This window comes from Lampris incognitus, chromosome 13 (assembly GCF_029633865.1).
Source record: "Lampris incognitus isolate fLamInc1 chromosome 13, fLamInc1.hap2, whole genome shotgun sequence".
NCBI lineage: Eukaryota > Metazoa > Chordata > Actinopteri > Lampriformes > Lampridae > Lampris > Lampris incognitus.
In genome coordinates, this window is record NC_079223.1 from 27,850,113 (window position 1) to 27,867,677 (window position 17,565).

The 17,565-nt window shown below is 42.0% G+C and overlaps 1 protein-coding gene across 1 annotated transcript in view; it reads right to left on the bottom strand.

Moving 5' to 3' along the window:
* Positions 1-17,565, bottom strand: part of LOC130122493 (KH domain-containing RNA-binding protein QKI) — a 105,092-nt gene that overhangs the window by 67,335 nt on the left and 20,192 nt on the right. The window contains exon 3 of the mRNA XM_056291426.1: positions 6,544-6,660. Within this exon, the coding sequence (XP_056147401.1) occupies positions 6,544-6,660 (117 nt within the window). The remainder of the gene's footprint in view (positions 1-6,543; positions 6,661-17,565) is intronic.

The following is a 17,565-nucleotide window of genomic DNA, read 5'->3' on the forward strand; positions in this document are numbered from 1 at the left end:
AGAGAGAGAAAGAGAGCAAGAGAGACCAATTAATAAAAGGTAGAGGAGCATTAATGGAGTTCAATATTGTTCTGTAGTATTAATGTGAATAATGTGATTCATATTAGGGCTGCATGATATTGGAAAAAACTCAGATTGCGATATTTTTTTCCTGCGATATATATTATGATATGACAACATAAAGGAATTTTCACCAGATAAATTGAATAGCTCTATTTGGAAAGAATTGTTCTATAAGTATTGGGGTGATTTTGTAGGGGAGTTGTTGGGGCATTGTGAAAAGTGAGTGGTGTCTTTTTTCACCATTCGTACAGGAAGAAGAGGAGTCCTGTGCTGTTCTGGTGGTGTCTGGACACTGCTTGGCATCCTCCTCATCATATTCTTCATATATTTCATAATTCCATTATAATTCTGTTATCCTCTTTCAATGTTGTATTCTGTAAATTGTGTAAACACAACATCCATTGCACGTCTGTACATCTTGGGAGAGAGATCTCCCCTCTGTTGCTCTCCCTGAGGTTTTGTCCTATTTTTTCTCTCTGTTAAAGGTTTTTTTTAGGGAGTTGTTCCTTATCCGATGCGAGGGTCTAAGGACAGGATGTTGTATTGCTGTAAAGCCCCTTGAGGCAAATTTGTAATTTGTGATATTGGGCTATACAAATTGACTTGACTTGACTTGAGATGGAGCCACAGACGATGCGGAGCGACGGCCAAGAATAGTCATGTGTGGACCGGCTCGGATGTCATCCGAATCCGCATGTACATATAAATCATCCACCCAGCACCCACCTGAACCAATTATTTTCTCCGATTTAGAGACCCGCACACGATCACACATTACCATTATTTCTCAGGGGGATATATGTAAGCGTGGTGATATGGTAACATTTTACACCACGTTTGAGGTATTGTAGCGATCATACATACGGCGCATCGTAGCTGTTGCATATGACATACCCACTCGTCATGGTTAAGTATTTCACTAAATTGCTCTCTGCCCTTCCTTTTATTTGTTTTTAATTCTCCTTTTTACATTTTCTCTTGGATCTTTTTTTGCCTCCATTGCTGCTTAAGGCAAATGGATGCCGTAACTGCAGCAATGGGAGTCTAGTCTGCTAATTCGTGCCTGACGAAAAAAACGAAGCTTAAAATATTGTATTCCCTAGGTGTGAATGTGTGTGTGTTGGCCCTGTGATGGTCTGGCGGCCTGTCCAGGGTGTCTCCCCGCCTGCCACCCAATGACTGCTGGGAAAGGCTTCAGCCTCCCCGCAACCCTGAGTAAGGATAAGCAGTACAGATAATAAATGAATGAATGAACACTGTAGCGACTGGGGAAGGTGGTCACTGGACTGTTGACGGCTATGCGCTGGGGGGAGTGCAAGGGATTATGGGACTGTTAACGTTCATGCTCTGATCATTTATTAATGCTGTGTTCATGTTTTGATTATTGTTGTATTGTTTGTTTGGGGGTTTGACTCGGACTGGGTAGACGACCATTTCACTGACTAAAACCGTGACTAAGGTTGTTGTGTTCAAGAGTGACCTCATTAGGGGAAGCCATTGGGAAGGGAACGAATAAAGGAGCACTCCTGGGATCGTGCGGTGTATGGGACACAGGAGCTGCCATTCAAATGAAATCCTTGCCTCCGCCTTTCCCGTCAGTTCTGATGGTGTGTTAAATTAAACAGCACTCCCAGGGTCATGCGGTGTATGGGACACGGGAGTTGCGATTAAAAGAGATCTCTGCCTCTCATTCTCCACGCAAACTCACCACAATATGTTCACATTTTAGAGAATGTTATTAATATTTTCCTCATTAATGATGTATTATTTCACCTGTCCGCTATGAATCACATGTTAATTTTTATGATTGGCCGGATCCACAGATATAACTGTGATCCACCATCACAAGCCAAGAAGCAGAACACATTGATGTGTCATTTGTCCAAACGGAGCAAGAAATGACTAAGCTCCAAGCATTAAATCGGCCTAAATTACATTACATCAGACAGACTTCTCTTGTAGTCATGGAAAATGAGAACCGTGCGAGTTTCTTTTACATCAAGCAGAAAAAAAAGTTGTATCATGAGGTGTTTTGAGTTAATTTGCCTTCACATCACCCATACAGTGATGTGACTATTGTGCATGTGCACATCGTGATGGTGAAACGATACATCGTGCAGCCCTAATTCACATCATTCAGAACTGAACTGAACTGTATATTTAAAAACTGGCATGATGATTTGGTCACATAATGTATTTTACACAGCAGACACACATTTCCCCTCCAACGCCTCCTAAAAACAAATCCAACCTAATCAATCTTTAAAAGCTGTCATCATTGAGTTGAGTTTATACTATCTTAACCAAAAAGAAAGACACAGTCAGCTATTTCAACGTGCACATTTCTTTGCCTTTAATCTTACCTCTCACTTCGTTATTCTTCCTTCCTTGAAAAGGTAAAGACGAGTTGCCATGGCAACCATCCATTTCCTCTTTCTGACCAAAAAATACTATGAGCCTCTCAATTTCTGATTCATCCTATAGTAAACTCACAGTACTGACACACATAGCCCCACAGTACATACTGATACACATAGTACACAGACATCAGTCATTAGCAGTCACTTGGGGTTGAGTATGTCTGTCCTCCCTCTGGATCCTCAGGTGGGCATAGAGGATGATCCTGGAGCTGCATAATGGGAGCATGCCTGCACGTGACAGCTTTTTACATGGAGTGGCTGATGCACCTGCAGCCGCAGCCACCACACAGTCCTTGGCAGGGGGTGGCCAGAGTCCAATGGCATGGAGAACCAAGACGATTGGGGACCACCCTCTGTTGCTGCCTTCATCCACCTTCACTGTCATTGTGACCTGGTGACATCTTCTGCCAGTTCCACCGCTGAGGTCTTTGTTGGATAGCGCTTCATCTGGAACCTCCCCCTTGACCTACCTGCCTTGGGTGACCCTACCAGGAGCCAAGCTCCGGACGGCATAGCTCTTGGGATCATTGGTACATACAAGCTTCTCCACCGTGACAAGGTGACGATCCAGGAGAAGACAGACAACAGTACCTCTAACAGACCAACATAGTACCACAGTACATACTAATACACATGGTACACAGACAACAGTACCTCTAACAGACTAACATAGTACCACAGTGCATACTGATACACATGGTACACAGACAACAGTACCTCCAAATGTCTCAAATATACTCCTGAGTGGACGCATACACGGACAGTAGCAGACACCAGAGATGCATAGTAGTTCTGTTTATACTACTTTCTGGAGTCCACTACACGTTCCATACACACACAACAGATCAGCTTCTGACATATTCTGCGGTGTCTGACATATTTCCGTGAATGCGCACTACGAATCAAACCAAAATGGTGACATACATGGAAGAAGGAGATCTGCTTTGTCTGTTGAACTTGGCGCAATCACATATAAAATGAAAAGTGCAGAAAGCAAGACAGTGGTGTGTGGAGTCACACATTTTCTTCTTTTCTCAAACTCTGGGCAACTTTCCTCCAACAATTGGCACACACGTGACTGTTTTTGTATTGTTTTAAAGATGAATTGTAGAGATGCTGGTAACACAGCCTCTCTTCAAATTTAATCTATTTTTGTTTCCAGTGCATGCACAGTCAGTACCCTTGTATCATAGTGGCCGTCACAAAATCTCGGCTGCATGCGGAGAGCTGGGTGCAGACATCTGCGGATTTGAGTAGTAATGAAATTTACATCATACAGACCCTAGCGGACCCTTGTGTACTTGTGGATGTAGAAAGTACAATATCGGCTTAACAAACTTAACATAGTACCACAGTACAAACTGATACACAAGGTATACAGACAACAGTACACCTAACAGACTAATATAGTACCACAGTACATGCTGATACACATGGCACACAGACAACAGTACTTCTAATGCCAGGATCAGACTACACGAATTCAGCCCAATTTTGACATGATTTTGTCATAATTACTGACAAATTTTCAAGCGTCAGGCCCAATTATGAAAGTCGGGAACAATGAACGGGAGTCTTTACCCTGTGTAGTGTGACATAAATTGGAAATGTACTTTGGCCAAACCTGATAGTTTTCTCTGACTATTGACAATTCTATAGTTCCTCCATCACCTCAGGTTAAGTGTCTGGGTATCATCCTGGACAGCACATTATCTTTTGAAGCTGACATCAACAATGTTACTCGGTCTGCATACTTCCACCTACCCAATATTAATTGTCTTTGCCCGTCATTTACACCTAACAGCACCGCCATACTCACTCACACCCTGGTTACATCCCGTATTGATTACTGCAATTCTATCCTCTTTGGTCATCCCCTCAAGTGTCTTCATAAACTTCAATTGGTCCAGAATTCAGCCGCCCGTATCATTACCAGAACTCCTTCCATAGATCATACAACTCCTGTTCTTCAGCAACTCCATTGGGTCCCTGTTAAATACTGTATTGACTTCAAGATCCTGCTTCTCACCTTTAAGGCCCTTAATAACTTAGCTCCTTCGTATAATTTCGAACGCCTTCATAACCACATGCCCTCCCGCACTCTCAGAGCCTCTTCTGCTCTCCAACTCACCACACCATCGGCCTGCTTGACTACCATGGGGTCTAGAGCCCTCAGTCATTCTGACCCCCGCCTATGGAACTCCCTCCCACAAGACATTCGCAACATTGACTCTCTTTCAACCTTCAAATCCCATCTCAAAACATACCTTTTCAAACTGGCATATTCAGTCTGATTACACACTTCATTGAATTTTGTGTAGATGTTGTATTAACTTTTTATTGTCTACCCTGCTTTGTTTTGATTTTATGCTGTCTGATACAGTGCTGCTTGTTTTTTAACTGTGTTCTGTAAGGTGTCCTTGAGTGCTCTGAAAGGCGCCCACAAATAAAATGTATTATTATTACAATTGAGAACAGTGATGTGGCGTCTGGGACGCCCCATGGCACCCCGACAAAAAGTCTAGCATGTCAAAATTTTTTGTATTTTCCTGCCTAGTCTGATAGCTCCTTCAATGTATTCCTTGACGTTGACCAATAGGATGACAGAGTGCCCTCTGGTGCACATATATATATAAACACGGCAAAGAGAAAGCGATGCTGCTATTGCTGCTGTCAGGTGGAATGCCGAAACCAAGGAAAGGCTCACTGAGCAGTGACAACAATACCCCTCTCTTTTTAGACGTTTCCTCAAGGGAGGCCCATGACAGAGTTAAAAAGATAAATGTTGGCGAGAAATAGCGGAGGCACTTCAACAACCTGGTGAGTAGCTAGTTAAAGCTATGCTAGGTTATCATTCCGCGGTAGCACTAGCTGCAAGTGTCCACAATCGGTTTTTTTTTTCCTTTTTCTTTTCGCAACACAAGATCGCTAGCATCACAAATAGCGCTTCTGTAGCCATGAGTGACAATTTCTTGACCTTCTTCCTTGAGGACCTATGAACTCACGCAAGATCATGAAAGGCAGCGTACAATAAATTGGTCGGGGTCATACATGTATTGTTGCTAGTCTCCCAACCAAGACACAGCAAGAAATTATGGCACTACGATTGCCTAATCTGACATAGTGAAAAATATTCTGTAGTCTGACATAACATACTAACATACACGACATACATGACATGACATAACATACTAACACAGTCTGACATGACATAACATACATAGCATAACAGACTAACATAGTGCCACAGTACATACTGACATACTGATACACATGGTACACAAACAATACCTCTAACAGACTAACATAGTACCACAGTACATATTGACATACTGATACACATGGTACACAGACACTAGTACCTCTAACAGACTAACATAGAACACAGAAACACACTGTTCCAATTATATTGTAATAATTCAGTTAATGCAACCATATATCTCATGCCCTTAAAGTGACAAATTAAAGTGCATGTGCTTAAGGAGTCTATACTTGTGCTATCAGTGAAGCATTTAGGACGGGGATTGCTGCAGGGTAAGTCCTATTGTGGAAACGGTATGTTCTGGTCTTGATACTGCAGTCTTTTACCCAAAGGGAGATGATTGAATGGGCGGTTGGACGGGTGTGAGGAGTCCTTAAAAACTTTAAAACCTTTCCACTGAATGTGGATATGTTATAGTTCAGAAAAGGTAGGGAGTTCATAGTCAATTATTTTTGAAGCTGTGAACACGACTGTGTCTAACAAGTTTTTCTCATGGGCTGTAGAATTGCCATACCATAGAGTTATTAAGAAAGTGAGCACACTTTCTATTACAGCTCTGCAGAACTGTAACACTGCAACCCTTGACCCTCCAAACTTCCTAAGCTGCCTCATAAAGAATAGTCTTTGGTGAACTTCTGGATCATGGTGAAGTTTTCTTCCTATTTCTGGGAGGAGGAGATTGTAGTCCCAAGGAATTGTGCATGTGGTGTGTGTGTGTGTGTGTGTGTGTGTGTGTGTGTGTGTGTGTGTGTGTGTGTGTGTGTATGTGTGAGTGTGTGTGTGTGTGTGTGTGCAGACCTTCTTCTTGTCTCTCATGGATCCTTTCCCACGGACCATGATCTTACAGCCTGTCTCTGCCTCCAGCTGTTTGGCCGTCAGACCCCGTGGACCTAGGATTCGCCCTACAAAGTTAAACTGAGAGAGAAAAAGAGGGAGAGAGATTTCCATTATTTTGTTCTTAACTGAGTAAAAAGTTGTCTGTTATTCCAATACATCTTTTAGTAGAAGTTAATTAGTAGAGAAATATCATTGTTCCAGTGAAAACATTTTAGCAAGAATTATTTTTCCTCGATCTGCCGGGTTTACCTACAACCCTGTTACATTACACAGGAATATAAACATGTGTTAACTATAGCCATGGGCACACACACACACACACATACACACACACACACACACACACACACACACACGAGAAGTGAGAGGAGAAAACTGTATTTACACAGTGCTGCATTACAACCACCTTCAGAACTGACTGACTGACTGACTGACAGACTAGTGATTGTATTACAAATACTGACTGAGTAAACTGACTGGCTAATTAGACATAAACTAGATCATGTTGAGATAATATTGTAATCAACAGTTACAAGTCTTAATGAGACGTGCCTCAGTACAGCACTGAAGGACCAATCACATTTTTTTATTTGACTCACAGGATGACTGACAGCGCACTGGTCCTGCCCAGTCACCCTAAAGCCAGACACATCTTATGTTCAAATTTGTCCAAGTCTATTGATGGAAATGACCGACAGCTGACAGCCAACAGAAGACCAGCAAAAGGCTCCGCCTACTTCAGTTATACCACTTACAGGCAGACCAGTATAGATAGAATAGACATGGACAGATTCAGAAGACAGGTAGACTTGTAGTGATTGAGCAAAGGTAAATAGATAAATAGAGTCTGAGAGGAGAGATGTGTCTATTAAACATAATTGGATTAAATTGAATGAGACTAAATTACATTAGACAACTCTAATGAGCTCTGTGTGTTCTCACAGCAGCAGCAAATAACAAGAACATCACAGAGAACAAAAAGTTAAATCACATTAAAACAGCACAGAAACATAAACCAGAAAATATAACAGCACCAATGTATTAAAACCAGAAAATATGAGGATATGAATATCAGCAGAGAAATGTTAGTGCACAAACAGGTGACAATGGTACACATATACATATATTACAGCACATAGGCTGTAGTTAAACTGTTAAACTTTACAAACCATAGCTCTCTCTCTCTCTCACACACACACACACACACACACACACACACCTGGTTAACATACATATTGGCGGAGGGGGGTCTGGGGGTCCTCCCCCTGGAAAAAAAAAGCAATTTAAAATAAATTTCCTGCATTTGTACACCAACTAACCTCTTGGAATAAGTCAAGAAACAGCCGCCTGCACTAGTCTAGATTAGCTGGGCTGAGCTGTCTTGTCTGTCCATGCGCCACACATCATCACTTACGAATTGGTTTTCCCTGCGTGACAAAATGGACAAGTGTCAACTGCGTGAGTCTCGCGGTCAAAGCGTGAAAGTTGGCAGGCCTGTTATCAGTGACATCACACACACCAATCAGCAGCTAACGCAACTGGGCGGTTGACAAAGTGCGGCATTTCGGCGACAGTACAATCCCACTTTAACCTACTGTAAGGTTTGGCTGGATTGAGTGGTATAAGAAGGTTCATTGAACATATGCTAGGCTATCTGTTCCTATATTCTATTGTCAGTCATTGATCGCAGTTAAGCTAAGTGGCACGTTGCTCGCCCTTGTAAACAGTCAGACACCTGAGTAGACGACAGACTGACGATCAGCTACGGGTCGGACTGAACCAACTCAAAGGGTGGGCCAAAATTGTGTGATCTTTTTTTCAATCACTTGTTTTCGTCAATTGCTGAAAATAGTAAAATGATCATTGATATAGGCTGCTTAAATACAGTGCATCCAGAAAGTATTCGCACCCCTTCACTTTCCCCACATTTTGTTATGTTACAGCCTTATTCCATTATGGATTAAATTCCTTTTTTTTCCCCTCATCAATCGACACACAATACCCCATAATGACAAAGCGAAAAAAAATTTGTAGAAATTTTTGCAAATTTATTAAACATAAAAGACTGAAATATTGCCTGTACATAAGTATTCACACCCTTTGCTATGACACTCAAAATTGAGCTCAGGTACATTCAGTTTCCACTGATCAACCTTGAGCTGTTTCTACATCTTGATTAGAGTCCACCTCTAGTAAATTCAATTGATCGGACATGATTTGGAAAGGCACACACCTGTCTATATAAGGTCCGACTGTTGACGGTGCATGTCAGAGCAGAAACCAAGCCATGAAGTCAAAGGAATTGTCTGTGGACTTCCGAGACAGGATTGTATCGAGGCACAGATCTGGGGAAGGGTACAAAAAAATTTCTACAGCTTTGAAGGTCCCGAAGAGCACAGTGGTCTCCATCATTCGTAAGTGGAAGAAGTTTGGATCCACCAGGACTCTTCCTACAGCTGGCCGCCCAGCCAAACTGAGCAATCGGGGGAGAAGGGCCTTGGTCAGGGAGGTGACCAAGAACCCGATGGTCACTCTGACAGAGCTCCAGAGTTCCTCTGTGGAGATGGGAGAACCTTCCAGAAGGACAACCATCTCTGCAGCACTCCACCAATCAGGCCTTTATGGTAGAGTGGCCAGACGGAAGCCTCTGCTCAGTAAAAGGCACATGACAGCCCGCTTGGAGTTTGCCAGAAAGCACCTGAAGGACTCTCAGACCACGAGAAACAAGATTCTCTGGTCTGATGAAACCAAGATTGAACTCTTTGGCCTGAATGCCAAACGTCACGTCTGAAGGAAACCAGGCACCTCTCATCACCTTGCTAATACCATCCCTACAGTGAAGCATGGTGGGGGCAGCGTCATGCTGTGGGGATGTTTTTCAGTGGCAGGAACTGGGAGACTAGTCAGGATAGAGGGAAAGATGAATGGAGCAAAGTACAGAGAAATTCTTGATGAAAACCTGCTCCAGAGCGCTCAGGACCTCAGACTGGGGCGAAGGTTTACCTTTCAACACGACAACGACCCTAAGCACACAGCCAAGACAACGAAGGAGTGACTTTGGGACAAGTCTGTGAATGTCCTTGAGTGGCCCAGCCAGAGCCCAGACTTGAACCCCATTGAACTTCTCTGGAAAGACCTGAAAATAGCTGTGCAACGACGCTCCCCATCTAACCTTACAGAGCTCGAGAGGATCTGCAGAGAAGAATGGGAGAAATACCCCAAATATAGGTGTGCCAAGCTTGTGGCTTCATACCCAAGAAGACTTGAGGCTGTAATCGCTGCCAATGGTGCCTCAACCAAGTACTGAGCAAAGGGTGTGAATACTTATGTACATGCAATATTTCAGTTTTTTATTTTTAATAAATTTGCAAAAATTTCTACAAAACCTTTTTCGCTTTGTCATTATGGGGTATTGTGTGTAGATTGATGAGAAAAAAAAAGGAATTTAATCAATTTTGGAATAAGGCTGTAACATAACAAAATGTGGGGAAAGTGAAGGGGTGTGAATACTTTCCAGATGCACTGTATAATCACCTGGTTGGGGGGACTGTATGATGATGTTTATTTTTAAAAAGACAAAAACTAGGGTAGCAAAACCATATTCCTCTTGCTCAGGCGTCCACACACACACACACACACACACACACACACACACACCTTAACCCCCCCCCCCCAGACATCTCTGTGTGTGTCGGAACAAACATCAATTAACCTTTATTAACAGCACAGTGATCCAGAACACAGCATGGAGCCCAGCCTCTCTACCTGTGTCTGTTAAAAACATGTGACTAGTAAACGTCACAATGACTCGTACATTTAATATGACCAGTAAACACGTTAAAGTGACCTGTAAATATAACTAATAAATATCATAACCTTGACTGTGTTTATATTGTTTTTCACATGGCGCGATAGGGGCCGATGTAGAAAGTGCACAAAACACCTTTAAATGAATTTAACCCAAGAGATCCTTTACTGACAAAACAGACAAATGGTTTGGCTATCTCCTGTCATCATCCAATCACACCATCCAGAGAAGGATGTGAACCTTTATAGTCTGATGACAAATCATCACTTCCTTCTTTCTATGCACCTCTCTCTTTAACTGTATCTTTTTCTCTTCTCTTTACTTCCCTTCGTTGAATTTTTCTCACTGTCTCTCACTGTCTCTCTCTCACTCTCTCATTTTCTGTCCATCTCTCTCTCACAAAGGATGTAATTTGCACCAGCGCTTTATTCTGTTCTGTATTTGATGTTTGACTCTGTCAGGAGGGGCTACATAAAGGTCTGTTATTCTGTCTCTGTCTCTGTCTCTCTCTCTCTCTCTCTCACACACACACACACACACACACACACACACACACACACACAGAAAGGTAGTTTACTAAAGCCAGTCATTTTGCAGTCAGACTGACTGACTCTCTTGGGTTCAACACTCACTCTTTAGAGAGCGTAAAGGTAAAGTTATGCTTCTGCGTAGAATCTACGCAGAGCAGTTGTCAGCATTCATGCGTGTGTGCTGGCGTCTGATTCGTTCTGCAATTACACTACCAAAACGCTAGTTGGCGGTGGGGTTTCTATGCCACTGTGTTGAGTTTCTCATAGACAGCAGGAAAAGTTTCTTTGCGTACTTTAAACAATGGTGACAGAAACTGAACGGATCATGTTGGAGTTGGAGCTAATAAATGCTGAACAAGTTACTTTTACTGAAATTCATGCAACGCAGAAAAGAGAGATGTTGAAATGTGTATATTTGCAAACTTCCTCAACTAGTCTCTCCTCGATTTGGTCCATGGCTACTGTTTGGTGAAGAAGGAGCAGACGATGAAGAAGAAGCAGCCGGAAATGTGATGCTACCAAGCGGACCAATCACAATTGTTGCTGTCTGCATAGCCGCAACGCTTAGTTACATTTTTGGAGACTAACGTCGCAATGTCTGCTGTTCCATTGACAGACCATTGTGTAATTGAAATACAGTGCATCCGGAAAGTATTCACACCCCTTCACTTTCCCCACATTTTGTTATGTTACAGCCTTATTCCAAAATGGATTAAATTCATTTTTTTTCATCAATCTACACACAATACCCCATAATGAAAAAGTGAAAAAGATTTTGTAGAAATTTTTGCAAATTTATTAAAAATAAAAAACTGAAATATTGCATGTACATAAGTATTCACACCCTTTGCCATGACACTCAAAATTGAGCTCAGGTTCATCCTGTTTCCACTGATCATCCTTGAGATGTTTCTACATCTGGATTGGAGTCCACCCCTAGTAAATTCAATTGATTGGACATGATTTGGAAAGGCACACACCTGTCTATATAAGGTCCCACTGTTGACAGTGCATGTCAGAGCAGAAGCCAAGCCATGAGGTCAAAGGAATTGTCTGTGGATCTTGAAGACAGGATTGTATCGAGGCACAGATCTGGGGAAGGGTACAAAAAAATGTCTACAGCTTTGAAGGTCTCGAAGAGCACAGTGGTCTCCATCATTCTCAAATGGAAGAAGTTTGGATCCACCAGGACTCTTCCTACAGCTGGCCGCCCAGCCAAACTGAGCAATCGGGGGAGAAGAGCCTTGGTCAGCGAGGTGACCAAGAACCCGATGGTCACTCTGACAGAGCTCCAGCGTTCCTCTGTGGAGATGGGAGAACCTTCCAGAAGGACAACCATCTCTGCAGCACTTCACCAATCAGGCCTTTATGGTAGAGTGGCCAGATGGAAGCCTCTGCTCAGTAAAAGGCACATGACAGCCCGCTTGGAGTTTGCCAGAAAGCACCTAAAGGACTCTCAGACCATGAGAAACAAGATTCTCTGGTCTGATGAAACCAAGATTGAACTCTTTGGCCTGAATGCCAAATGTCATGTCTGGAGGAAACCAGGCACCTCTCATCACCTTGCTAATATCATCCCTACAGTGAAGCATGGTGGTGGCAGCGTCATGCTGTGGGGATGTTTTTCAGCGGCAGGAACTGGGAGACTAGTCAGGATAGAGGGAAAGATGAATGGAGCAAAGTACAGAGAGATCCTTGATGTAAACCTGCTCCAGAGCACTCAGGACCTCAGACTGGGGCGAAGGTCTACCTTTCCACATGACAACAACCCTAAGCACACAGCCAAGACAACGAAGGAGTGGCTTCGGGACAAGTCTGTGAATGTCCTTGAGTGGCCCAGCCAGAGCCCAGACTTGAACCCCATTGAACATCTCTGGAAAGACCTGAAAATAGCTGTGCAGCGACGCTCCCCATCTAACCTTACAGAGCTCGAGAGGATCTGCAGAGCAGAATGGGAGAAATACCCCAAATATAGGTGTGCCAAGCTTGTGGCTTCATACCCAAAAAGACTTGAGGCTCTAATCGCTGCCAAGGGTGCCTCAACCAAGTACTGAGTAAAGGGTGTGAATACTTATGTACATGCAATATTTCAGTTTTTTATTTTTAATAAAGTTGCAAAAATTTCTACAAAACCTTTTTCACTTTGTCATTATGGGGTATTGTATATAGATTGATGAGGAAAAAAAAGGAATTTAATCCATTTTGGAATAAGGCTGTAACGTAATAAAATGTGGGGAAAGTGAAGGGGTGTGAATACTTTCCGGATGCAATGTAGTTCTAAAACCAGATAGTAATCATAAAATTAGAAAAAACTATTGGAAGTTCAATGCTGATCTGTTAAATTTAGAAGAATACGTTAAGGAAGCAAAGACATTAATGGTGGAAATTAAAAGTGATACAGAAACAGATACTTAACTGCAGGAAATGGGAATATTTTAAATATAAGGTCAGGAGTCTTTATCAATTAAACTTAGTTAAACCAGATGTCTACAGCAAAGGGAAGATGAATATAAATTGGTTCAAGAAATGAATGTCGTAGAAAAAAATGAGTTATCAGATGAAGACAAAGCAAAGATATTGAGTTTACAAGCCAGATTAGATAACTTGCGAATCCAAAGGGCACAAGGATCTTATGTTAGATCCAGAGCTAAGTGGAGAGAACAAGGGGAAAAGAACATATCTTATTATTATTTTTATTCATTTTTTTCTGACTGGAAATGAGGAGACAAGAAAGAAAGACAATAAATGTTTTGATGACCAATAATAGAGAATTTTCTGAAACAAAAGTAATTACTGAAGAAATTAATCAATTCTATTCCAAGTTATACTCTTCATCCTATTCAGCTGAGGATTCATGATCATTTCTAGAAAGTGTTAAACATTATATTGCCAAAATTGATTTGGCATATAGAGAAGTGTGTGATTCTGACATTAGAATGAAGGAATTGGATAAAGCTATAAAGCAAATGTCAGTAGGTAAAGCGCCTGGTCAAGGTGGCTTAACCTCAAACTTTTATAATTTTTTTTGGGAAGCTATAAAAGAACTATAAAGGGAACACCTAAAAACACAATATAGACCTCGATGAATGAAATATTTCAGCTGAAAATCTTTATTTATTAGACAGAGGAATGTGTTTAGAGCAAAATAACCTAAGAATGATCAATGGAAATCAAAATCATTAGCTCATTAAGGTCTGGATTCAGAATCATACTCAAAATCAAAGTGGAAAATGAGAACATAGGCTGATCCAACTTCTGTGGAAATTCTTCAAGACGATTCAAAATGAGGCTCAGTAGTGTGTGTGGCCTCAACGTGCCTGTATGCACTCCCTACAACGTCTGGGCATGCTCCTGATGAGACGACGGATGGTCTCCTGAGGGATCTCCTCCCAGACCTGGATCAGGGCATCGGTCAACTCCTGGACAGTCTGCGGTGCGACATCGCATTGGCGGATGGTACGAGACATGATGTCCCAGAGGTGCTCGATTGGATTCAGGTCTGGGGAACGTGCAGGCCAGTCCATAGCATCAATGCCCTCGACATACAGGAACTGCTGACACACTCTGGCCACATGAGGACGAGCAATGTCATGCATGAGCAGGAACCCAGGACCCACTGCACCAGCATATGGTCTGACAATGGGTCTGAGGATCTCATCCCGGTACCTAATGGCAGTCATGGTACCTCTGGCTAGCACGTAGAGGTCTGTGCGGCCCTCCAAGGATATGCCTCCCCAGACCATCACTGACCCACCGCCAAACCGGTCATGCTGGAGGATGTTGCAGGCAGCAGAACGTTCTCCACAGCGTCTCCAGACTCTCTCACGTCTGTCACATGTGTTCAGTGTGAACCTGCTTTCATCTGTGAAGAGCACAGGGCGCCAATGGCGAATCTGCCAACCAAGATGTTCTCTGGCAAAGGTCAATCGGGCTGCACGGTGTTGGGCTGTGAGCACAGGCCCCAATTGTGGACGTCGGGCCCTCATACCATCCTCATGCATTCTGTTTCTCACTGTTTTAGCAGAAACCTGCATATTAGTGGCCTGTTGAAGGTCGTTTTGTAGGGCTCCGGCAGTGCTCCTCCTGTTCCTCCTTGCACAAAGGACCAGATAGCGGTCCTGCTGCAGGGTTGTTGTCCTCCTGCGGCCCCCTCCACGTCTCCTGGTGTACTGGCCTGTCTCCTGGTACCTCCTCCATGCTCTGGACGCTGTGCTGGGAGACACATCAAATCTTCTTGCCACAGCACACATTGATGTGCCATCCTGGATGAGCTGCACTACCTGAGCAACTTCTGTAGGTTGCAGATACCGCCTCATGCCACCTTTAGTGGTGAGGGCACTAGCAAAATGAAAAACTAACCAAAGATCGGCCAGAAAAGATGAGGACAGGCAAATGGTCTGTGGCCACCACCTGCATATCCATTCCTTTTATAGGGGTTGTCTTGCAAATTGTCTAATTTCCACCTGGTGGAAATTAGACAATTTACCAACAGGTGAAATTGATTCACAAATCAGTGTTGCTTCCTAACTGGACAGGTTGATATCTCAAAAGTGTGATTGACTTGGAGCTACATTGCATTGCTTATGTGTTCCCTTTATTTTTTTTGAGCAGTGTATTTACGCATATTATTGCCAATCGAATAAAGGTAGGTATAGGACAGATAAGTGAAACTCAGTCGGGGTTTCTTAAAGACAGGTCTATACATAATAACATTAGGCTGGTTCTTGATTTACTAGATTATAATTATTTGATTGAAGACAATGATTTCATAATGTTTTTAGATTTTTACAAAACCTTTGATTTAGTTTATCCATTTATATAAAGTCTTTAGAATATTTTGGTTTTGGTCCAAATTTTATAAAGGTAATTAATATGATGTATAATGACATTAACAGTTCAGTTTCTCTCCCTAAAGGAACATCTAATAAAAGATTTGAGGTTAAACGAGACATTTGAAAGGGTTGTTCTGTCCCCCCTCCCCTTTATTGTTTATTTTAGTTGCAGAATTGTTGGCTATTTTTCATAAAAAATTTGTCCAGATATTGAGCCATTAAATGTGCTAGGCAATCATCTGGTCATAACTCAGTTGTCAGAAGATGCTACCATCTTCCTCAAGAGATTAGAACAGATCCCTCTGGTAATCAAGAAGTCAAGAAGATAGATGAGTTTTCTAAAGCATCTGGACTACACTTAAATAAAAAAAAAAGTGAACTAATTGCTATACATGACCAACCACTAATAGATTTGTATGAGATTCCAGAAAAAAAAAGTAAAATACTTGGGAGTGGTTTTAGCAAAAGATTGTAAAACTAGAGAAGAACTAAATATTTAGACTTTTATAAAAAAGTAAGTCTATACTCAATTCTTGGTTGCAGAGGGATTTATCAATCTTCGGATGTATTTTGATTACTAAAATTGAACAATCTAGAATTATGTACCCCGCTTTTTCATTAGCCATTCCTGACAATTTAATAAAATCAATTAATCAAACAAATTTCAACTTTATTTGGAAAAACAAACATCATTGTATTAGAAAAGCGGATGCGGTAAAATCATTAGAAGAGGGCTTAAATGTAATTGACTATATGAGGCAATGAATGGAATGATAAAACTAAAATGGTTACAATTCATACAAAATAATTATGGTTTTTGGTTTAATATTCCTTCTAAAATATTTAGTAAGTGTGGTGGGATAGATTTTCTGTTAAGATGTGATTTCTGTATTGCTAAACTTCCTATTAAGCTTTCTAGATTTCATCAGCAGGATCTCTTATATTGGAAACTGGTTTATAAGCACTATTTCACTTCACATGGCTCTCTGATCTGGAATAACAGATGTATCTTGTTTAAAAGAAAATCTTTATATTATTATGATTGGGTGGAGAGAGGTATTTGGTCTATTTTACATTTGATGGAAGGGCGGCACGGTAGCGCAGTGGTTAGCGCAGTCACATCACAGTAAGAAGGTCCTGGGTTCGAGCCCCCGGGTAGTCCAACCTTGGAGGTCATCCCAGGTCGTCCTGTGTGGAGTTTGCATGTTCTCCCCGTATCTGCGTGGGTTTCCTCCAGAGGCTCCGGTTTTCTCCCACGGTCCAAAGACATGTAGGTTAGGTGAATCGGCCGTACTAAATCGCCCCTAGGTATGAATGTGTGTGTATGGCGTATGTCGGCCCTGTGTGACAGTCTGGCGGCCTGTCCAGGGTGTCTCCCCACCTGCTGCCCAATGATTGCTGGGATAGACTCCAGCACCCCCGCGACCCTGAGAGCAGGATAAGTGGTTCGGAAAATGGAATGGACATTTGATGGATTGAAGAGGAAATCTTCTAGAGTACAATGAATTCATTGATAAATTTAATGAGATATGTACAAAAAACAAAACAAAACAAAAAACAATACTCAATGGTTATCAAGGCAATCCCACAAGTAACGGTGAATATGATAAAAGGAATGTTGCCTTATGATGTGTTAGTACCACAGAGTCCTTCCTTTTAGACAGAAAATCTCGATTTTACAGAGAAAAAAATTGCACAAACAAAATTATAAGGGGTGCCCTTACCTCCATACTCTTTCCTCTACCATTAAAAAGAGAAAAAAATCTATCAAAAGATTATTCTAAAGAGATTTTAGTCAGAATTAGAACCAGAC